The following is a 24189-nucleotide window of genomic DNA, read 5'->3' as shown; positions in this document are numbered from 1 at the left end:
TTTTCTGTTAGTGGGACATACAATTAAAAAAGATTATTGGTTGAGAATGGGTACTTGCCTAAGTGTAGCTCTTCCTCAACTGAATTATGTAACTTATAAAACCTGTTTTTCATTCTCCTTTCTAAAGCTCAAGAATTTAGTTATTATGCATGTAGAGTCTTTCCTGATTCTCTTTAAAGCTCCTTTATTTTTCTTTCTCTCTTTTTCTCTGTCTCGATCTCCTTCCTCTCCTGCTCCTTAAGGCCTTGGAATATCTTTTCAAGTTCATTGTCCAATCTCGGATCCTTTACTCCAGAGCTACTTGTGGAATGGAGGAGGAGCAGTTCCGCTCCAGCATCCAGGAGCTTTTCCAGTCCATCAGATTTGTGCTCAGCTTGGACAGCAGGAGCTCTGAGACTCTCATCTTCACACAGGTTTGCTATTTCCTGCACTCCCACTGGCAAACCACAAGGCAGCTGTTCCTGCACGGGTAGGAGGTGTGAGCACATGGGGTGAAATGCAGGTCAGTGGAGTTTTCCCCCAACAAGCTGGTGATGCTGGAAAACAAGACACCCATTAATGGCATTAGACAGTGGCTTTGCACAGGTGAGCTGGACTGGGGGCACTCTAGGAGGAAGTGACTTCTCACATGAGAATGCAGTTTTTGCTGTTCACAAAAGTAAACTGTGTTTTCAAGTCTCCCTCATTCCTATGTCTTATGGTTGGCTGTTGCAACAAAGCAGATGGGACTCAGTTTCTTCATGCAGAAAAAGCCCATCCTTTATTCACATAGTTCATATTTATAGGAAATATCAGAAGGCACTGTGTTAAACCTAACTGGTCAGCAATTTACTGACTCCATTGGTGGGTAAGTGGCTAGGGTGTACGTCTGTCAAATCTCTCTGTATTTGGTTAGTTTACATATTTTCTTCACTGATTCTTATGGGACAGATTTCTTGTTTAGAACAGGTGCAAATGGTTTTCTTACCAGAATAGCTTGTTGTGTTAACTGCTTTCATTCTTATGATTTTTCACATGGGAAGTTAGCTAGCAGCACTTAGAAGAAATAACAGGCCAGGTGCTAATTTAGCCTGATTTTATAAGGCCTTTCTTTTATAATATCTACTTGTATGCAACAGTTGGCCTCAAGAATTTCTAAATCCTTCGTTATAATACTTCAAATCAATACTTAGGTCACAGCAGCATCACAGTGAGAAGTTCAGCTGATGTATTTGCACTCAGGTAAACAATTCCAGCATGTGCTAAAATTACAGTCAGAATCATGTGCAGCCTGACCACAAACATATTGTGATGCCCATACTCATATTTAATGCATCATTAAATATGGCCCAGGGAACTTCATGAAGATTTCATGTGGGCTGAAGACAATACTCCAAGTAAGTAAGGATGCTGCTGAGTTTTGGGCTCAGTTTTAAAGACCTCTGTACTGCATTACATACTGCTGCATTTAAATTTTAAATGTCAAACATCCTGTTTGATGCCTCTGCTCAGAGAATGTCAGAATGGAGCACCCAGAGCTCCCTGGTTAATGTGAAGGTGGTTTGTAATCACTAATGCAGAATTACAGGTGTTTGGAACACCTGCTGTATTTTGCAAAAGAAGCAGCTGTGGTGAACATTGCAGCCAAGCAGTGACTCTGCTGGTTCAGGAAGCTGCCAGTGGAGTGATCCCTTTCTTAAGGAGCTGCTCTGAAAGATTTGAGAACAGCTGCTCTAATGTTTTATTTAATCACCCATTAGTGGGTATAATAAGATGAGCCAGGAACAGGAAAAATCAGTGCACAGAATTTTGCAGACAAAGTGATGGTGAATGGAAACAGTATCTGCTGAATGTTTTCCAGTTGTGTTGGTCCCAAATAGAGAGGGAGAGTCACTTTGAGGATGGGGGATTTTCCTTTTTTTTCCTTTGTTTCTCTTCTTAATTTTTTTCCTCCCTTCTCTCACTATGCTATTTCTTACTTTGGACTTTTGTAATTTGTAAAGCCTGTCCTTGTTGAATCTTTGAAAAGTTTACTTTTTGTTTCCCCCTTGCCACTGTGTTGCCCCCTGACCCCCTTGCCCCGTAGGCCCCCCAGCCTGGAGGGCAGGCGAGCGGAGCCGGGACAGGTGCCCCACAAAAAGGTGGGGGCACAACAAGGCCGACATTTAATTCTGTAAGTAATGATCCCCAGGACTGCTCAAGTGTTTCATTGTGGATGTTCCCAGTTCATCTCCTTTCCCTACCCCAAACACTTTTCCTGCGTATAAACTAGAGTTTGATGTTTAAGTGGCCGGTACTTTAAAACTTGGAGATGTTGAATATTTCAGTTATTCATGGACCAGTTTATGGCATCCACACACCAAAAAGACAGTACTGAGGGTGTACACAAGATTATAGAAGTCAAAATTTTCAGGGGAGCCAAATGTTTGTTTCTTATTTGCTTATTAGTTCTGGAAATCTGGACAATAGTTAAATACCCACAGAAATGCTTGAGGCCCTGGCAAACATAATCTCCCTCACACTTGTCCTCTTCTCCAGGATATTTGAGAGATCTCAGTATCTCAGTTTTTTCCAGCAATGAGAGTAAAACTGATTTCCTTCCTCCCAGGCAATTAGTTTGACATGAGTAATGTTCCAGTATATTTTAGGGTGTTGAGCAATATGGAACCCTTCAAGGAACTGTTGAAATTATGTCACCTCAGGACAGCTCCAAATCTTCCTGAAGAGATTCCATGCCTACCCTTGAATTGCTAGGGGTTATACAGAAATCCTTCTGCTTTAAAAGTAACAAAGTTTAGGAAAACTGTAAGGATTTGTTGGGCCAATATTGTAATTTCACTTCTGTTATCCCAAAGATAATGACAGTGACTGGATTTGTGGCTGTTACTGCCTTCCAAGAGTACCAGGAGATAGTGAAACAATTTACACTTATTTATTTTGTTAGTACATTGTAGGTATGCAGGAACAAATAGGTGACAACACCTAGGAGGTCTTGTGTGGGTTTGTGTAATCCGAATTGATTGCAATAAAACAAGTTTTTGAGAGAGAACAAGTAGAAGAAGGAGGTAAATTTATATTCAGAATAAGTTCATGAGGTCTACCATGTTAGTTGTAAAAATAACTTGATTTTACTCAAATACTATTAGATAGATTTCACTGTTGAAGGAGAAAAGACTTGGCAAAGAAGGAGGCTGGGATTATATGGATTAGGAGAGTCATGTCAGTATGGAAGAGATAAAGAAATGTTTATGCAATGAGAAAACAAAAAAATCTCTGAGGAAAAGGAAATACTGAGACTCTGGAAGGGCAAAGCTGAACAGAGATCTGCAGTGAAGTCTGGTAAATCTGAACTTGTGCAGGAAATCACTGAGGGGTTTGTGTGGAGGGCTTTGGGGAAGGGAGGTGGGAATGGCAGGAATGGAAGAGTGGAGGTGAGGCTGGCTCAAGAAAGCAACCATCTAGGAATTAAAATAGTTACAATGAGGAAGCAGGTGTGAAGCTTGGGTAGGATGTGGAGGAAGGGAAGAATTTTAAAACATTAGAGGTGGTGGCAGTTGTTTGATAGGACACCAAATGTGCAGAACTTGAGCACAGAGTGATGCATGGAATTTTCTACTCCTGTGAAAAAATTAATTGAAGAATAGGAAATAAGACAAGAAGGGATTTTTGTTGCTATTGTGCTGAACCATTTCTGCACTTCAAGAAGCACTTTCAATGATAGCTCCAGCTTACTGGAAATATCTGTTACTGCAAGAATCACATGCACACTCGCATGATGTGATGTCTCTTTCACGTGGACTCACACCCCACCCCTGCTGCAGAAATCCTGGAATGTCACATGGCAGAGCTGGTTAAGGGTCTGTCAGCAGGTTCTTCACTTCGGAATATTTTCTGGAGAGTTTTAAGTGTCTTAGGTAGTTGCTTAGTATTAACAATTGGTATAGAACTCTCTAATCAGAAGCAAGTGTTGTATTAACTGAAAAAAGTAAATTAACAAATAAAAATGGACTATCTTGTCTGATATCTCAATTTTTCTCCTGTTTTATAAGCTGTCTCCTAAATACAGCTTTTTGAAGCTGCATCTATGTGCTCTGCTTACCCTAAGATTCACTATTGCAGCAGCACTAGATTTTTCTGTGCTACATGTGACTTGTTCACTCTGAGCTCCAGGTACCACCAGCCATAGCACAGTCCGTAGTAGCTTTGTGCAGATCCTAGTTCAGTGTTCCTGTTGTTCCCACCTCTCTGCACTGATGCAGGTGGGGAGCTGCAGGTGCTGAGCTGCTCCTGTCCCCGCAGGCTGCCCTGCTGAACTCGTTCCCCGCCATCTTTGACGAGCTGCTGCAGATGTTCACGGTGCAGGAGGTGGCGGAGTTCGTGCGGGGCACGCTGGGCAGCATGCCCAGCACGGTGCACATCGGCCAGTCCATGGACGTGGTGAAGCTCCAGTCCATCGCCCGCACGGTCGACAGCCGCCTCTTCTCCTTCTCAGGTGAGGGGTGAGGTGCTGCTGCTCGCTGAGGGCAGCAGCACCTTGGGTGCTTTTGCAGTGGCTCTGTTGGGAATAATTCCCTGCTGAATGCCAATAATGTTGGTCACTGTTTCTCTTGGCAGCGTCATTGATAAATGTATTCATTCACTCGGTTGGAGCAGGGTGGTAATAGAGCCAACATTGTGGGTTTGATCCCTCTTTTCCCAAGGGCTTGCACTTCTGAGTTGGATTCCGTGATCCTTGTTTGTCCCAACTCAGAATATTCAGTAATTCTGTTAACTCTGTTCAATATAAATACTTTACAAGTTTCACTGTAGCAGGAAATGTTTATAAATCCATCATAGATAAATTGTCGTTACTAAAGGTTGATGAACATACATTTAAAAATTAGTTAATTATTAAAACTGCCAAATCTCACTTTACATTTCACATTGTTCTTACCATGGACAGGAAGAAAACCTCCCTTCCAGCCAACTTATGTCTGAGAAGCAGGGGGGATAGTCGTGTGAAAAACCCACCACATTCCTTTAAAGTATCTTTAATTTTTATGTTGTAACTTTAGTATTTCTTTAGCTCAACACTTTAGTAACTCTTTAATTCTTAAAATTTCACTTAAATATACGTACATTATTGCTTATATATACTGTAAAACAGAATTTTAAAAAATCTTTAAGAACTCAGTGGAAAATGGCTGAAGATTGTGAGTGTATTTCATACATGAAGGTCTGAATGAAAGAAATTATGAAGGTAAAGTGGAAGATAGAAAGCTCCACTGCATTTCTCTTTCCTGTAGTGAGAACCTCAAGTTAGTGCACTTAAATTATTGTACTCAGTCCAAGGTGAGAATGATAACACCACAGAATTTTGTGGAAACCATCCATTGTAATTGTTTGTAAATATTTGCTTTCCTTACATTTGTAACAATTTTCCTTCATTCAGAGTCCCGGCGCATCCTGCTGCCTGTGGTCCTTCACCACATTCACCTTCACCTACGACAGCAGAAGGAGCTGCTTATTTGCTCTGGGATCCTCAGTAGTATCTTCTCCATAATCAAGACCAGTTCTTTGGTAAATCTGCTACATGATTTCAATTTTTTATTTGCACTTCTGGTTTAGTAAAATGAAGAGTGAGACATTTTTATAGGTTAATACAGGTTTTTCAAAGAACCTGTTAAAAACAAGATTGTGCTGTCAGCAGGAGAACATCTGAAATGAGGGTCTGGCTCTGTGTGTGACTCAGAGCATCCTGATAACACAGTGTGCTTGCTGTTAGGAGGGGGGAATCACATACACCCTCACCAGCTTTGACACTGTTTAATTTTCTTCATGCAGTCCCAGAACTTGGATGTCAGTGGAGTTTAAAAGTTCTACACAGCTCAAGGACTTGTAGTTCTTCAAGAGACAGTAACTAGCACTTTGTGGTTCACATTAAAAGAATACTCTAAAATTATCCAATCAATGAATTCCCACTTACTTCTGGAAATTGCTGCTGAGTTTCAACACCCAGCTTTGACGGTCATAATACTCTGATCTCAAATGGTAACTGGATCATGTGAAGCAATGCTCACAAAGAGGGGGTGGTGAAGTTTCCCCACCTGACTAAAGTAGGAAGCTAGTGGTGCTAAATATAATTCATACCAATGTGTATTTCCAATTACAAGTCAAGGTTCTGTGTGAAAGGAATGAGATGAAAGGCATCGTGGAAATAAGCTAAAATAATACTGCCGCGGAGTAAAGGTTCCTGAACATAATCTGCTCCTGTTGTGTTCTAGACCTTTGATTATAGACTAACCTTTATGGCTGTGACCCTGAATGTTTCCATCAGAGACTGTCCAGGTAACACACACACACTGACAGAACAATAGGATGGGACCAATGAGGAATTTGATTGTACTTCTGTGAGCCTGTTTCAGAGCTCTCTGTCCCAGGGAGCCTGGTATGGCTCACTCAGCAGAACTGTCTTTACCAGTTCCATTTCTCCAGTTCCTAACTGTTTGCTCACCACTTGCTGTAGGAGGGAGATGTCGTGGAGGAGGTTGAGATGATGGTGGAGAGCCTCCTGGACGTGCTGTTACAAACTCTGCTCACAATCATGAGTAAATCGCAGTCTCAGGAGGCGGTAAGAGGGCAGCGCTGCCCGCAGTGCACAGCAGAAATCACTGTTAGTAACTAACAATCAGTTTCTATTTCCTGCTTCTCTAACCTCTGGTTCAGTCCCTCACCACCACTGGCACCTCATCATCATCTCTGCTGCATGAATGCCCAGGGCTTTGTCTCTTTCCCTTAATAAGCCACAAACCCATTCCTTCCTCCCTGCACCAGTGAGGGCTGCAGGAAGCAGTGGAGCTCAGGAAGCTTTAGTGGATTTCCAGATTATTTTCTTGTTTGCCTTTGCAGCTGTAATTGTGAGTTACTGCTTAAGACTTGAGGTACTAGGCAGCTGCCTGGAGCTTCACCCCTAAGGTGGTATCACCAAGGGCTATCATGAGTATCAGGCTGTGATCCCCAAAACTGAGGATATGACAGTGCTCTGTGGTTAAATCCCTTTACTTAACACCCTGGAGAGCTCCTGTCCAGGGTCACTGATTATTTCATCTACATGAAACACAACATACTTTTTCAAAAGAAATTAAGAGATGCTAAGTCAAGTGGGCTGTTGAGCTTGGTGGGAGAAGCCACCACTTTACCCAGGCTGCCAGCCTTAGCCACAGGGAAGAAATTTTTTTTTCACATGTGGTGGAAGAGAAGAAAAAGAATAGAATTTTGATGTTCAGCCTTTTTCTTTCCTGGATTTCTGCCCTTTTCTATTTTAGCCTGTTTTTGTTTGTCGGAGTCTCTAATGCAGCTTTTGCACAATGTAGGATGTTAAGCTGCTGTTCAGAACATCCTTTTTTTAGACTTGTTTTTAGCAAATGGCTGAAACCTCAGCAACACTGCTGGGGGCAGATGTGCACTAAGGTGCACTTCTCACACAAGAGAGAAGGTTGGATCTTTCCTTGTTAGCTCAGTTAACAGGATATGCTTTGATACAGAAGAAAAAAGGACTAGTTTGCAAATGTCCAGAAGTATCTCAGTTGCCTTCTGCTGCTGCCATTTGACTTACTGCTGTTTCCCACATGCCAGCCCACACAGAAGAGCACATATTTCTTCCTAGTGAGGTTCAGCCCTGGAAAGTTTCTTGCAAAAACCTATGTCAAAGCTTCTGGGTAGATGCTTGAGCCATTTAAGAGTAACAATAAAATGGAAGGCACAGTCCCTTGTATTTGCTCCTCAATTTACATTTCACAGCACAGTGATATATGGATTCTTATTAGATATGGCTTAGATTTGTTCATTTTCCAAATTAGTTTCTCTGTTGCAGAAAAAAATAGTGTTGTGCAAGGGACTGGCAGTCAACAGACCCAGTCCTGATGTTTTTGGCACCACTTTGCTTGTTCTCTTGGACAGATTGCTTAACTTCTCTGTGCTTTGCTTTCAGATTTGTAAAATGGGGGAGCTCCTCTTTGGAAAACACTTTGGGATGCTGTGGTAACTGGTTAGGGTGCATCTGCTTCGCAAAATTACAGAAATGTTATTGTTGCTCATGTAGGCTTACCCAGACTGTGCTCAGGAAAACTGGCTGCAGATCTGTCAGTACTGGAGCTTTGACAGCACAGAACTTGGTGAACACTAATAAGCCATATATTTACAAGCTTCCAGACACCTTCTGTAGCCCAGGCTGATCCCAAGCTGTCACTGCTTTACTGGTCAGAGTCACTTAGTTCAAATAACTGCTGGTCTGTTGGCATGAGCTGCAGTCACACCTCTGACAGACACTGTGTATTAAGTACCTGAAAAAGGTATTGTCAAAACCTGCATGCATGAAGGGGGATTTGTTAATGTCTGTATTAATAATTTTAAATTACTTTTGTTTAGACTACGATTTTGATTAAAAGATCTTTAAAATGGGCATCTGTGGAGGAGCCTTCTGGATAATACAGTATCCCTGTATTAACAGTAACTCAGGAACTGTTAGCCTGCATTACTTTCAGTCTCTGCATGTCAGCTGTCCCCTCATAGGCATTGGGGCCATTTCAGACCCCTCCCTTTATACCTTCCCCCGGGTTAAGCTTTGTATCTGTGAAATTTCAGATTGTCTGAATGAAAGAGTTTCTCATTTGGTCAACAGGGAGAATATGTCTCCTGCCTTTTATCTTTGCTTCGTCAGATGTCAGACACTCATTTCCAGCACTTACTGGACAACTTCCAAAGCAAGGATGAGCTGAAGGTACAAAAGGATGTGATGTTTGTAGGGTGATTCCCTCAGGATGGGAGAGCAGAGGGGAATCCCTCCACCATCACTTGCCTGTTAATCATTCCTATCCACTGGCACTCTGTTCAGGGACCTCCCTTTCACTTTTACAATCATTGGTGTAGTGTTGCAAAAACACATTTAAGACCACAGGGCACTGAATTATCTTTATAACAGCAAATACAGTCCCGGGATAGATGTTGTTGGACATAAAGGATATTGTAATTGTTACATATAAAACACAGGCAGAGGAACAGGGCTTTTTAATCCTGTGAATGTGAAGTCAGTTGTTGTGTAGCATTTTGCTACATGTTCAGTATGCACCTGAGCTTTCTTACAAAGGATATTGATTTTATGCCAGAAGAGAAATTCAAGCCTTTTGGGGGTTACAAATGTCTCCAGCAGATGAAATATTTTTTGGGAAAGCTGTAACCTTACCACTCCACTTGCTGCATGCTCCTTTGTGAACATCAGTTTAAATTATGGCTCTCCATGAACAGCGGGGGTTGGTAAGGGGCACAGACCTCTGACATTCTGAAGTGGCACATCTCACATCTCATACTCAGCTTCAGTGGGGAAGAGGAGTATCTGCAGCAACAGCCTGTTTAAAAGGCAGACTAATCCTATAAATAAAGACAAGCTTTTTTATAAAATTATTTTGTTTAGCATGGCACTCAAATATGCACAATAAGAGCAATGTAATGTTACCTTAAAATGTTCTGTTACCTTAACAAATGAAATGGAGAAGCAGTGAGAAGTCCTTTCTGGACAGACTTTCAGCTTTTAAATATTTTGTGTGCATATAGAGAAGCTGAATAAATCAGGGAGATGAATTTGGGATGATAAAATTCTTATCTTTAGGTTGCAGGGTTCAGTGTATCTCAGGTTGATAGTTATGTGAGATTGCTGCCTTTCTGATAACTTCGAAATTGCTGACAGGAAAATTATTTGGTAAATTAATTCATAATAAAGTTTAATAGATATTTTAAAAGCCATCTAAACTATAGTTCTTATGTCAGACTTGTGGAAAGGTCATTGAACTAAAATTTATCGTTATGCCCAAAAGAACTGTTGCATCTCTGATAATGAGTATATGTTCCAAGAGTACCACAAAGGCTAAAGATTTTATATATTACTCTATTTTCCCATCAAATATGGTTGTTATAATATTTTCAATACTTCTTCTGGCATGGAAAGGCATTTTATTCACTTACCACTTACACTTTGGGCAAAATGAAGCCAAAAGTCAAGGAGCTTCTAATGCTTTACTCTGAGCTCAGTTACACCCAGATATTAATCAGACACCTTCCATTAAGGCATAATGATTTGAAGAATCCCTGCTCTGCCAGTTTCTCTGCTATTTTGATTTTGTCTGGAAGGAAAACAAAACAACAAAATCATAGGTTGCAAGGCCAACAATTTGTCACATTTGATGTTTCCTGTTGCTCTTTACAGACATGGAGGTGCAGGTAGTCAAAAACCAGTAATGTCTTCAGGTTTGGGGATTTTTTTTCTTTTGGAAAGCAAACATCCAGCTGAATGTGTCTAAGAGCTCTTTGCTGCTGTGTGTTGCCAGAAATGGGGTTTTCTGTTACTATTTTAGAAAGCCTGTGTAGGAGTTTTATTGGGCTTAGGGGTATGGTTAGTTCTCAAATTGTGACGTAAGTCCAAAGAAATTTGGACAGATAAATTAATAAAATGAATGCATTAAAAAGTGATTATAACTCCAGTATATTTGAAAATAGCTGCAAATTGACACTGGAACTCTGGGTGATAATATGAGAAGTCAGACACAATTATGCACATAGGGAAAGTTTTCATCTCCCTGTAGAAGTGAAGATTTTAAAGAAGCTGGAAGTTGTGTATTAGACTCAAACAAAAGGAATAGAGCCATATTCCAGTGTATGTTGCTTTCATGTTTCCAGGTGAATGGCCTTGCAACACAAAGCTCAAGTAGAGCACACTTAGTGTAACTGTCTTTCTTACAATCAAGAAAATAGATTCACCTGCAACTGCTGCTGATTTTTACATATTTTCCCCTGTGTGACAGGAGTTTCTTCTGAAGATTTTCTGTGTGTTTCGAAACCTGATGAAGATGAGTGTCTTTCCTCGAGACTGGATGGTGATGAGGTTGCTCACCAGCAAGTAAGTAGAGGAGCAGGTATAAAATGTTGCCGTTCTGTGGCAGTTAAAGCCTGGGGGCAGTGTTTTTCCTCAGACTGAGATGTAAGGATCAAGACAGAAATTCTGGAGTGCTCATCCTCATTCTGCTGTTGTTGTAACACTCTGGACCAAACCTGTGTGTTTGTGGGTTTGTTAAACTCCAGCAGCATTCTCAGAGCCAGGAGTTAAAAGCAGAGCTGAAGGAGCTGCCCTGAGGATGAGGGGCTGAGTGACCCAGCAGCTCCAGCACACAGGGTGAGCCCAGCTCCCCACACCAAGGGCTGTTTATGAGCCTCTCCCTCCCTTATCAGGGAATCCCTGCCTTGAACATCTGTTTTTTCCCATGAACTTCCCTCTGTAGCCAAGCAAGGAGAGACTCTTGTGTATTTTGGGAAAGGGGGAGCAAACCCCAGCCATGACACCAAAGCATTACACAGAGTTCCTTCTCTATTCAGTTGTCATCTGCCATTTTAATGCTCCATTTTATCTCCATTTCTTGCTTCTGCTGGGTTAAGTACTGTGCTCTTTGGATCAGCAGCAGTGTTGAACACAGGGTGGCTGGAATGATCCACTAGTTCCCTGAGCTAAACTAGCTGTGGAAATCCCACTGACTGACAGCTGGAGCATTCCCACTCTGAGGAAACACCATGGAAATGCTCCTAAAGGCTGCCTGCTCAGCTGAGCTGAATGCTCTGCAAGTCCACCCTGCTAATGAGAAGTGAAAGAAGTGGATTTCAGTAATTCAAGCGTAAAGATTCAGTGAAGTTCTGTAAGAAAAAAGAAAGCCACCTGAGGCAGTGGCTCCCTCAGATGCTGCAGGTTACCTGTTCCCTTGGGCATCATTTTGCCACAAAGCTTTAGACTGTCAGCTACATTTAGCAGTGCTGCTGGAGTATTGCTTGCATGTGAATCAGAGATGTGCTCTTCTTTTGGTATTACTGTTGCCCTATCTACATGCCATTCATTAATTCCTGAATCTATCATGTGCTTCATTGCCTTTCACTAAAGTGTATGTAGCCACCAATAAAAAATAACACAGAATCAAAAATTAGCAAAATACTCACAAATATCTTGAGTTGAGTGAGATAAAGGACTACATAGACAAGAACAAGGACAGCTCAAACTTTTTGAGTTACTCTCCTCTGGGGAAAAAACCTTTCTGCTTACAACAGGAGGAAAAGGAGTGTATTATTCCAGTTCCCTGGTGGTCATATGGCCCAGCCATGCAAAATAGACAGGATTTTAAATGCTCATATGTAAATTGTAAAAGTTACAATAGTAGTGAAAGTTCATAATCTTGTATTAATTAGTACAAATTGTTCATTAAAGCAAAGAACAGTGACTTGTGTGTAAATATCACAGAGATCACACAAAGAATGTACTTCTCTGTACCTGTAGTAAAACCAGCACCACCAAACACTGTAATATGCTGTATTCCAGATTCAAATGTTCTCTTTTGTTTTCTCTTCTTTGTTTTTGGCTGCAGTATTATAGTTACAACAGTTCAATACTTGTCTTCTGCCCTGCATAAGAATTTCACAGAAACGGACTTCGATTTTAAAGTAAGAATTGATTCAGAAAATGTTCTGACATCCTTTCAAACCAGCAGTAACAAAGGAACAGGAGCTGCCCTCTGCATTAGCTGATGATATTTGCAGCATTTATTAGAGTGTCTGTCAGGAAGATGACCTAACTGATAAAGGACAGGAATGGAATCTGCTGTGGAATTGATAGGAAGTAGAACAGATACAGTGTGAGATCAAATCAGGAAAATTGAGGAAACTGGTAATTCCATAAGCATGGGGCCAGTGGAGCATCTGTCTGATGGATAATGCAGTGTAAACTCAGGCAATGCTTTTCCTGAAGCTGGTGCATTCTCCCAGAGGTCTCTCTGGCTGATGACACAAAACCTGGAGGAACACAATCCTAGGGAGTGTTGTCCCTGTGTCTGATGTAGTTGGAGATGGGCAGCAAGTTCAGTGGTAGTAAGGAAGAGCTGCCAGACATGCACCTAGGGAAAAGTGCACCCACCAAGCTGGCAAAAACCTCATGTCTTTGGGAAAACTGACCAAATGATGGGGGTCCTATGTATTATTTAATTTGATCTCTGGGGATTCTTGGCAGATGAAACCTGTTCAGAAGAACAATTTAAAAGTTTGCTGATGTAACCAAGTTTATTCATTCTTGAACTTTGGTGCAAAGAGGAAAACCCAGTGGCATTGCTTTTGTGGGGGTTTTCATTTCAGTTCCTACCAGGGTTTAAACAATCCATTTGTGCCTTTAGGAATTATTTTGTATCTCCATAGTAAGAGACATATTGATGAAGTTACCCCTTGATTACGAAAAGGAGTCTGTCTTTCTCTACTTCTTTAAAATTTACTCTTGGAGTGTAATGTTATACAATTCCTTTGCTTGTCACAGGTGTGGAACTCTTATTTCAGCCTGGCAGTTTTGTTTATAAACCAGCCAAGTCTCCAACTAGAAAATGCCACACCACCTAAGAGGAAGAAGATTCTGGATAAGTAAGGATATGTTTTGTTGGGTTCCCACCTCAAAAAAGAGCCTTATTTTCCTCCCATAAGTCTCTGTGATTTATTATGAAACCTGGGATGTGGAAATGCCTGGGAAATGAATAACTAGATCTCCCAATACAGCAATCAGTGATCAGTCAAGTTGTTTGATATTCTTACATTGACATAAATGTGAATTGAATTTTTTTTAACCATTTGATTATTTTTTCACATCACTGCCTTGCAAGTTTCTGTTCCCTGGGCAGCTGTGTCTCTGTTCTCTCTCAGGTATGGTGATATGAGAGTGATGATGGCCTATGAGCTCTTCAGCATGTGGCAGAACCTGGGTAAGCCTCTCCCTCTCTCACCTGACAACCAAAGCCAAAGGAAAACCCCATTTCTGCCAGATTTTTAAATTTTTTTAATGTTTTGTGGCATCACAGAATCCTTTGTTTCTCTGAAGAGAAGCACTTCTCCCACCAAAACTCTCTTCTGCTTTGTATTCTAGAGGAAAATAACAAAATGTTTGCTGATAGACATCACAAATACAAGGTTATGAGAAGGGATGAATCACTAAGAGAGCAAAGGAGTAACACAAGTCAGATTGGATAACTTAATAATGTGGCTGCAAAATATTCACCAAGCCAAACAGAAACATTTTATGTATAGGAATGTAGGTAGGAGTTGCTATTCAAAAAATCAAAGACTACAAATGTACCATGGTGATAATCAGCTGAAGGGGAGCTACCTGTAAAATACTATGAGTAAAGAAGATTTGTAATCTTTGAGAAAATATGTAAGCATCTGGAGTAAGAGAAGAGGCACCATATTACTGTCACAGTGTTTTCCCTAAGTGCACTTGATTCTAGATTAGTTTGCCCAGTCCTGCTTTCTACAGCTAAAAGAAACAACAAAACACAAAAAAATATAAACCCAAGGCAAGCTGGACAAGGTTCAGACAATAGTTAGGAAAACTATGGAAGCAAGAAAACTGAATAAGTCTGATTTGTCTTGTACAACTAAAATGATACAGCCAGAACTGGTCACAGTTCAAAGGATCTGTGTGGAAAATAGAAGGCCCTCCAAGGTAACAGAGATCCAATACCCAGAAAAACAAACTGGACAAACTCAGCTGAGAAGAGAGAATTCAGTTTTGGATGTGTAGATGCAGACATTTATCACTGGATGCTGTTCCAGATCAGACTTTGTTGAGTTTCTCTCTGCACAGTGCAGCACATGGCTCAGAAGAGGCTGTCAGCAAAGTGCCTCAGGTCCCTCCTGCAGAAGATCCACTTGGTGACAGTCAAGGGCAGTTAGGAAATCGAGATAGCAGTGGGGACCAAGAGCTCTGTGGTTCCTTGAAATCTAAAAGTGCTCTATTAAGTACCACTATCCTCACCAGCCCTTTCAAAATCTTCATGAATTGGAAGTACCCAGGCCTCTTTCCCCCCAGTTAGTATGTTTTGGTTGGGTTACTTTTGACAGTTTGAATTCCTTTGCAAAGAAAAATGCACTGACATTTTTTGCTAAAGGCTTTCACAGTGAAATTAAAAATTATCTTGGAGACTTTGCAAGAAATGGTGTAAAGCAAATACTGATTTTTCATTCCTTTTCAGGAAAAGAATATTTGCATTTGAAATGCTCATGCTTATTACTGTGCAAATGTCATTATTGCAAGGGTTCCCTATTTTCTCAGTGACAGATAGCAAAAGCCTTTCTTTAATTACCATTGTTTTGTGTTGTGCAGGTGAGCACAAGATTCACTTTATTCCGGGAATGATTGGCCCCTTTCTGGGTGTTACCCTTGTTCCACAACCAGAAGTCCGGAATATCATGATCCCAATCTTCCACGACATGATGGACTGGGAGCAGAGAAAGAATGGCAACTTCAAACAGGTGAGGCCACTTCCCAAGCTGTCCTTTCCTTGCTCTCTCTGTCTGCAGTGTCCAGCTGGAAGCAAGGAGTTTGTATTTTTTTATCTGACTGTCAATATCTCATGTAAATATATATAAAATAGAAAATTCAAAACCTAATTCGCAAGGCCCCCAAGATTGTTTAACCAGTGCAAACTGCATTTCCCATGAACGTGGGGAAGAGGAGGGGTGTGTTCAGCATATCCCAGATGGGGCAAAGAATTTTGTAAGTGCTGGGCTATCCCTGCTCCCAGAGGTTTCAGTTAGATTATTAGTCAGCCATTAAATGGGTCAGACTGAGGACCAAAAATGGGGATGTAAAGATTTAGCCAGTCTTTGTGAAAACAGTGCTCTCTGCTTCTCTGTCTTCAGTTTGCAGCTAGGAAGTGGTATTGTATAATTAAATCATTATACCATGCCTTGAAACAGACTTTGTAGCTGGTTTTATTTTCTGAAATTGCAGCAGCTCTCTGGGAAGGGTTAAGTCCAACAAGAGCTCTGCAGTTTCTACCTGCTGTGAGCTCTGATTGCAAATCAGGGAGAGAAATCTTCCTCATTGTTTCCCAGTCATGGTCAGAGAATTGCTTAGATTTTCCACTGCAAACCAGATGCCTGAATTGCAGAGCATTGCTAATGAAGGATGGGCTTGGTCTGGATCCTCAGATGACAGTGTTTCATTGTCGTTGTGCTGGGGCAATACTGGGGACCAGTATCTGCAAAGGAGTGCTCTGAAGGAGTAAATCAGCATTAAATTATCATAATTCATGTCATTAGTTATTTGCACAGTCATTAAAATGCCAGATCTAATCTGTCATTCCAGGAGAATAGCAGACCTTTCCCATAACCTGATCTATTAAAGGCTGTGTGGAAAAGTATTACCAGGAGCTTGTTTTTCTTCCTCTGCAGCTCCCATGATTGCTACAATTGTTATTATTTACTATTATTATTATTGCACTAGCATTTTGATCATAGTCCTCTTTCCACTTGTTTTAGCATAACAATAGAACAGTTTTCTCTGGAATTTACAGTATGAAGCATCTACAGTCACCGTGGAGTTTCTGGGCCTATTTATATTTTCTGTATCAAGATGAACTCTTCATAATCTTCATTTAATTTTTATATTCACTAATGTATTTTAAACTACAGCTCCAAGAACATTTCTTAAATTACCTGTGGAGCAAGTTTCCACACTGTTTAAGAAGCATATATTGTAACCTTCTAAGGTTAAAGATGAAATAATCATCTGTGTAAGTGATTAGATAAATAGTTAAATACCCCAAGAGGTAATAAACCTCATTAACATTATCTGCTGGAACCAGGCAGTTATTTGCTTTCCAGTATAATGCTGGATAGCTGGACACAGGCATTACTGATTTCTGTAATCACTGTAGATCACAAACAAAGGGAGGAGTTTGGTTTTTTTTTTTTATTCTGAGCTTCTCTTCGCCTTTTGAATATTCAGTTGTGTGTCAGAAATATAAAAACCCTGAAAATTCATTTTCAAGCCTTTTCTCATTTTCTTCAGTAGTTCATGTTTTTACAAGGTTATTTTTTCAGCGAGGCTGGATAACAATGCAGTCTGATTCAGGGATGAAATCAGGTCTCCCTTTAATGATTTCAGCAGCAAGAGCACCAAGTCCATTTGTGTACCACTGGCTGTTTTGTTTTTTCTTTCCCATCTTTACTTCCTTTGCAATTGGCAGCTGAAAATGTATAGAAGTTCAAACTATGCTTGTCTTTAAATAAAAGCAAGCAGTGTTTCTGCAAATAGTTTCAGCCTTTGGGAGCCTCTGTCTTCACTAGTAGTGAAACTGTCTTCTGCGAGATTTCTGACTTCATGAAGTTGTTTTTGTTTAATGTTACATACATCAATTTCTGCACTTGAATCAAATTTATGAGAATATCTGATATCACACTTGACATTTAGGGTGGTAATTAATATGCATTCAAAATCTTTCTAAGAGAAACATAATGATGTTGGTGTGGCCCTTCATATAAGTGAAAGAAAAAGCAAAAGTGTCACATAATCATAGAGAGGCTTAAAAAGTGGGGTTTAATGAACAAATAATCTTCTAATATAATGATGCCTGGGTGACTGCAAATCAATTCTACCAGCAGAGCAGAGCAGTGGTGCTGGATATTCTGCTGTAGCTCAGGATCCAGTTTACCTGATGTGCTGGTTCACTGGAAGAGTCTGAGTGATGGATTTGGTCTCTTCCTGCAGGTGGAGGCTGAGTTGATCGATAAGCTGGACAGCCTGGTGTCCGAAGGAAAAGGTGATGAGAACTACAGGGAACTCTTCAGCCTGCTGTAAGCTTTGCCAGTTCATGCTCCTCGTGTTGTGCAGGGCCACTGGAATAGTCAGGCACTGATGTGTGCAGCCACAGATCTTTGGGGAGGGCAGGAAGGGGCTTCCTGGCTTCCATGGAATGGCTCAGCAAAGTAGTGCTGGAAGTAATACAGAGACCTAAATTCTTCTTTGTCTTCTCTCTGTGACATCTAATAAAAGGCTGCACAGGTTGTCATTCTCCTATCAAAAATTCCTTTGCTGGAGGAGCCAGGGCCCTTCTCTTTCCATAGCAGTGAGTGAGATCCTGATCTCAGAAGTGTTTAGAGAGACACTGTACTATCTACAGAGTCAGGCCTTGTTTAGAGCAGAGGAGATTTTCCTCAGCATTTCCTCCTATTTTTGAAGGCTATGTTTTGGTTGGTTCAACAGTTGCCAGTTGCTTCCCTCAGAGTCCATTGTGACACTTCCTTTAACACCAACAATTCACACTTAGAAGGATAAACTTGAAGATTTTATGTCTGACTTTACACTTCACTACCTTTGATTACTGATCTGTCTCCAGATTTAATTTCGAGTGTTCCTAGTTTATTTCAGGAGAAATTTTTTTGAACTCTTGACAGTCCAGAGCAGTTAACTCAAATTTTTTTAATACTCTAGTGGGCCAGAGAGATCATTAGCAGAATTTTAGCCATATATTCCAATTTAACATGGCCTCCAATAGCACATCAGCTGTTTGAGGCATAAACCTTTGTCTTGCTGGAATCAGTAATTCTGTTTCTGAATTTGCAATTGCACATTCATTCATTTCAAGCTAGATAAGCCTGCCCATCCCATGTGCTTATCCTCAGGAAGTATGGAAATGTATTCAGTTTGGATTTGTGTATATTCACCCTTGGGAAGTTTTGGAACTTATGTGTGCAGATAAAGTCTATTTCAGGGATAAAGGAAAGGAAATATCTATTCTTTTTTTTATTCACATGGCAAGAGGAATAGTGTGCCTTTGCTGCATTTGAAGACATTCATTACCTGAAATATTAAAAATTCAGGGACTGTAGCTTTTTACTCATTTTTAGGTGGTAGTGATTGGATGCATTACCAAGAAATACAGCCTGGACTTCCAGCAACCAGTTAGTTTATATCTCCCACCAAGTTGTCTGAGAACAATATGAGGAAACATAAAATTTGTGGAAAAAATTCCACACATTAGTAAGTGCTGTGTGAAAAATCCAGTTGACTCTGACTTTTACTGTCTCAACTATACTGCTGTAAAGGGAATTGGCTCCCTCAGCTGCAAATCATCCCAGTACTGAAGAGTTTGCCTCTTTGGAGGATGAGACACCCAACAGAATTTCTTTCCTAGAAGTGGCAGATTCTTTGATTGGAAATCCAGTTTCGGGAAACTGGCATGTAAATTTGCTTTCTTTCTTCACTTTTTAAACACAATGTTCATTGTTCTCATTCCAGCCTTCTCTCTTCCTTCACAACTGTGTGAGATGGGTGCTCACTGTACTGTCTGTGCTAGGCAAGAGCAGATTGCTGTTCTTTCCAGTTTAAATACAATGTGAATCAGGGTTGGTTGGTTGCTGATTAGCGATGAAAATTTATGGAGGGATGAGCAAAGAAGAAATATTTGCAGTAGGTTTGGACTCCTTTTCAGTTTCTGACTGCTGGTAGTGGTATTTAATCTGCAGGTAATAATGTGAGAACCAAGTATTGCCATGAGTGTTGCTCTTTTTCATATCTGTTAAATGGCAGTGTGAGGATATTTTTCCTTTTCCTGTCAATTCTGTAATTTCCTTGTCTTTACTTCATGCTGCCTGGAGTAGAACCCAACTCTTTGGGCCTTATCCGAGGTAAGATGCTACTTCTTCTGGAAATTGTTGTATGAGGGAGAAGCCAAGGTGTCTGTATCAGTCTGCATGCCCTGTACCATTTCCCTGGAAGTCTCACCTGCTGCCTTTCCATCTCCAAACAGTTTGCTGGAGAAGATTGAGCAGGAGACTTGGCGGGAGACTGGAATCTCTTTTGTCACGTCCGTCACTCGGCTCATGGAGCGTCTGCTCGACTACAGGTATCTGGCACCTGCAGGGACATGGTCTAAGCATAGGTTTGTCAAGACAAGGTACCAGATTCCCACAGGGAAGATTTTTATTGGCTATCAAGCTGCATACATGCAAGCCAACACATCACTGCTGGGTTCTGATCCTCATCTCATTCTTGTGTGCTCGTTCCTGATAGTTTTGTACTGAGGTTTATTCAGGTTGCTAAAACATTAATTCCTTCTGTCACTGAAATTATCTCACCTAATTCAGCAAAATAGATTTAATGCAAGAGTGATCCCCAAAGCCTCACTGAACCAAGGTGTGCTGAATGCCTCATCCAGGCCTGCAGGGTCTGGAGGGCTGGAGAACTTCCATCTAGAAACTCTGACACACCAGCTGGTGGCTCATGAGCAAGATTTCACTATAAATTAGGCAGCCTTCATTTAGTTTTAAACTGAAGTTTGCAGGACTGTTGTGTCAATGCAGCTGAGCTTTGACTTAGTTAGAAGGCAATATTTTAACTTTAGATTTATATATACACACACACTCAGAGGGGTTTTTTTTAATAATAGACAATTTGAACCTATATAGAACTGCCCCAGATATTTCTATCTTTAGCCTACTGACAGGAGTTTAAATAGTTTTTTCTTCTGCTGCTGCTCATTAGAGGTGAAACCCTCTGACTAGGCTGGGTGTTCTGCAGTCCCAAATCCTTTTCTGTGCTTTTTAGTTTGCTCTTTTTGTTATCCCTACCACCTTGATCCAATCTCCTGTGTTTTTCCTGGCAACAACTGCTCTACAACTACTGTGCACAACCAGGTACTGGAGACACGTTTAAAGGGAATGTAGGGAAGCTGCTTGGGGTTTTTTGGGGGGCAAGGTGGGGGGTGTTGTGTGGTTTTGGTTTCTGTTTTTTGCTTTTTAATGATAAACAGCTGCCAGAAGGCAGCTTTGACACACAGGTACACATTTCCATGCTTAATTGAGAAGCACATTCCAGTTTTCAATTGATTTTCAATCTGCAGCTTATTTGTCATTCCCAGAACAGGGAATTGGAATGTGGCATTGGAATTTAGAAATACACAGACATTTCTTAGAGTCCAGCTGCCAGTCAGTAGCTGTCATAGTTCTCAAGATGGCTTGCTGTGTCACTGCTTTAAAAATTTAGTCTCTTGTACTGTTTGAATAGAAATAATTTCTAAAATATTCCAGAAACCAAAGATAAATTTTGTGATTTAACTTACCTATGCAAAAGTTAGAAATCTAGTCTAAATCCCTCAGCTTGTATCCTTGTGTGCCACACCACACTGCAGAGCTGCAAGCTGCATTTATGGAAGCCAACCAGGACTATATGTTTACATCTGGATAAATAAGAGTTTTTACTTTTGTAGTAGATCTTGCATTCGGCCTATTTTTGACACTGTATCTGATTTTTGTTCAGATTCTTGTAAGAAATGAAGGAACAGTCATTTCAGGAGCTTGTTCACAGATGCAAACTTGTAAGGGGTCACTCAATTCTCACATCATCTAAGCCCTAATATGGAAATTTTTCTTAGAGGAACTCTATAAAATTAAGTATATGATTATCTGTTGTTTGTCATCCAAGGAAAGTCTGGAAGATAAGATAGCTTCAAATTTATTTTAAAAGGACTGTTTTTGCAGATGTTTGTTTCAACCTTGCTCTGCTTTCTTAGGGACTGTATGAAAGGAGATGAAACAGAAAACAAGAAGATTGGCTGCACTGTTAACCTAATGGTAAAGGTGTTTCCTTTATCTCTTTGTGATACTGTGCAATCTCGTGGAAACTGGGATGGGAAAGGCTGGGATAGGAATCTGTGTCAGGCAAGTGTAGCTTCAGAATCCAAGCACTGGGATGACCGAAGAAAATGAGGAGGATTGTGAGGATCCTCTGGAGGCCTCTGATCCAACTCTCTGCTTTAAGCAGGGCCAGATAGGTCAGGCTCCTCAGGGCTGTGTCCAGCTGAGTTCTGTGTATCCCTGTGACACAGGTTCTACAACTTCTCTCACCTCTTCTTTCAGCTTTTGACTACCTTCCTTTTGAAAAAAAAATCATGCCACAATAAAATCAGTGGGTTAGATCAGTGTGAGTGTGAAAAGAATCATTACTTATCTTTCCCATTAAGAATGTATTCTCTTTTCAATAACTTTTCACATCCACAGATGCTGCTGAGTGCTTGAATGGAGAATCTCAAGAGTAACAACTCTGTTTTTTCTCTCCCAGAATTTCTACAAATCTGAAATTAACAAGGAGGAGATGTACATCCGCTATATCCACAAGCTTTGTGACATGCACCTGCAGGCTGAGAACTACACAGGTGAGAGAGACATTCCATGGAGTCTGCTTGAACTCCTCATGGCATTTTTAACTTTCCCCATGTTATATAATATCTGGGTCATTCTTTTGGAAAGAATTTGCATTAATCAGTTATGGCAGTTGGGAAGGGAAGAAGCTGAGGCCCAGCTCCTTTCCTCAAATTAAATACTGTCTGTTTATGCCTGCACAACAACAATTATTGCATTGCACTTCAAATTTTACATTAAAGAGTTTTTTGAAGAAGATGGATTAAAAAAAACCACAACAGTGGAATGAAACTTAAAGGAAGACTAGCAAAAGCACCATTATATTATCACTTGTCATATTTCCTTGCCTTGCAGTGCTGAGGGAGCACTTGGAACGTGTATGGACTCTAATGCTCTGTTGTCCAAGCTCTGTTTACAGCTGCAGGCCCCAAATCTAGATACAGATCTGAACATCTGACTGCACATTTAAATCAAGTAGCTGGTAAAAAGAAATCTGACAGATTTGTACCTAAAAATCATGTGCTGCTATTTTAAGTTATTGAATAATTTAATGGTCCCCTAAGAGTTGAGGGTTTTTTTCACAAACTATAAGTCAGACTGTGTCAGAAGCCAGGTCTGTGACCTTTAATATTGGCTGTGTTTATCTGCTGTCATTGATTCAGTGTTCCATAACTGCCTTTCCTACAGAGGCTGCATTCACTTTGCTTTTGTACTGTGAGTTGCTTCAGTGGGAGGACAGACCTCTGAGAGAGTTCCTGCATTACCCATCTCAGTCAGAGTGGCAACGTAAGGAAGGTCTGTGCCGTAAGATTATCCATTACTTCAACAAAGGGAAGGTATGCCAACTTCTTCTCTCTTCCAGCAGCTTCCTTCCCTTTTCCTGACTTAGGGCTTGCAAGCCATCATCTCAGTCCAGTAGTCTGGAAGTAAATTTGTATCAGAAGGGTTTATAACATGACAGATTGGCTCTCTGGACAAAAAAAAAAAAAAAAAAAAAACAGATGAGAAAAGGTATTTCATTATGTAGGGCATTTGGAATGGGTTAGGGAGGCCAACAGGACAAACACCAAAATATTTTTAAATCTTTAAACTGAGCCTTGGATCAGCTGATGTGGCAGAGTGCTGGTTCCTCAGCTTTTGGGGGGTGGGATTTCATTTTGTAGCTGTCCATGCAAACTGCTGTGCTATGACTCACTTGAGAACTTGTTTTCTGCTTAACCTACACCTGGAAATGGCAGGCAAATGCAATAGGGGTCTCTTTATTGAAAAAGATTTAAGTCCTTTCAGTGTCACTTATTTTAAAGTGATTTTCAATTAAAGTGCAATTCCATCCACTGCACAAGAAGAAAATCAATCCATTTCAATTTCATATATTGAGTATGGGTTTTCTACAGTTAATTATATTTTTTTTCAATTACTGCAGAAGTAGATGTTTTAGTCCCTTGTGTCATGGTGTTTTGGGAACATTTCAGAGGTGAACCTTAAAAGTTACATCATCTCTTGGAGTATTTTCAAATTTTTCCCTTCTCTAGGAAAATTCCTACAGCTTATGTTCTTGGGAGATAACATCTGTATGTGTGCCTCAGGGTTGATTTTGCCCATGATGACAATGACAGTGGCATTAAATACAAATGTGAGTTGGTTCTTATGGGGCTGCCATTCCAGATAATTCATTCCTAGTCCTGGTAATAGGAGTTGCATATGGCAGAAACATTTTCTAAAGAACCTGCAAAAGGAAGTCAGATTCCTATATGAAGGAAGAAATGGCCCATTTATGAGGAAGTGATTTAGATTTTTTTGTGTGTGTGTCTGCCAGAGTTGTTCTTTTGTTATAACACTGCATATGGTTCTCTCATTTCAGAAATTTTCAGGGCTTTTCAGACTGCTCTTAAATAACTGGCTTGTGCAAATATTGTAGTACTGTACTGTCTGACTAGACAAAGATGATAGAGGCAATATGGAAAGCAAGTGAGCCTTTATTTTTGACAACAACAGGGAATCCATATACACAGTGAAGTAGAGTAAAAATTGACTGATGTAATTAGGCTATAAAACTCCTAACAGATTATAGAGTGTTAACCTCTTGAGGTTTTCTCCCCACTGGATGTTTTTGGAGTTACTTGATTTGTGTTTTAATCCTGCTTTATTACAAATGGTAGCTGAATGATTAAATAATCCACTTAAGCA

General features: G+C 40.5%; 1 protein-coding gene and 1 long non-coding RNA gene across 15 annotated transcripts in view; one reads left to right on the top strand and one right to left on the bottom strand.

Annotated features, from left to right (window-relative positions):
* Window positions 1–24189, top strand: part of DOCK3 (dedicator of cytokinesis 3) — a 185570-nt gene that overhangs the window by 129639 nt on the left and 31742 nt on the right. Inside the window, exons 23-38 of one of the 2 annotated variants that reach the window (XM_059856242.1) lie at window positions 243–413; window positions 4279–4471; window positions 5411–5538; window positions 6485–6589; window positions 8639–8737; window positions 10812–10906; window positions 12411–12486; window positions 13346–13446; window positions 13723–13781; window positions 15182–15330; window positions 17573–17658; window positions 19465–19491; window positions 19614–19709; window positions 21375–21435; window positions 21923–22016; window positions 22690–22838. In XM_059856242.1, coding sequence (XP_059712225.1) covers window positions 243–413; window positions 4279–4471; window positions 5411–5538; window positions 6485–6589; window positions 8639–8737; window positions 10812–10906; window positions 12411–12486; window positions 13346–13446; window positions 13723–13781; window positions 15182–15330; window positions 17573–17658; window positions 19465–19491; window positions 19614–19709; window positions 21375–21435; window positions 21923–22016; window positions 22690–22838 — 1689 coding nt within the window. The remainder of the gene's footprint in view (window positions 1–242; window positions 414–4278; window positions 4472–5410; window positions 5539–6484; window positions 6590–8638; window positions 8738–10811; window positions 10907–12410; window positions 12487–13345; window positions 13447–13722; window positions 13782–15181; window positions 15331–17572; window positions 17659–19464; window positions 19492–19613; window positions 19710–21374; window positions 21436–21922; window positions 22017–22689; window positions 22839–24189) is intronic. The other variant, XM_059856243.1, reaches the window with a different exon arrangement.
* The window catches only part of LOC132332196 (uncharacterized), a 62988-nt gene continuing 38966 nt past the window's right edge, over window positions 168–24189 (bottom strand). For 8 of the 13 annotated variants that reach the window (XR_009487827.1, XR_009487818.1, XR_009487828.1 and 5 more), the window contains one exon: window positions 16756–22972. This is a non-coding gene — a long non-coding RNA (uncharacterized LOC132332196). Of the gene's footprint in view, window positions 537–5163; window positions 10134–13831; window positions 13939–15161; window positions 15386–16755; window positions 22973–24189 lie in introns of those variants that run through there. The other 5 variants (XR_009487821.1, XR_009487819.1, XR_009487820.1 and 2 more) reach the window with 5 other exon arrangements.

Source organism: Haemorhous mexicanus, chromosome 11, assembly GCF_027477595.1.
Source record: "Haemorhous mexicanus isolate bHaeMex1 chromosome 11, bHaeMex1.pri, whole genome shotgun sequence".
In the NCBI taxonomy this organism is placed as follows: domain Eukaryota; kingdom Metazoa; phylum Chordata; class Aves; order Passeriformes; family Fringillidae; genus Haemorhous; species Haemorhous mexicanus.
The sequence above is the reverse complement of the archived record's forward strand: the minus strand, read 5'-3'. Positions and strand labels throughout refer to the sequence as shown.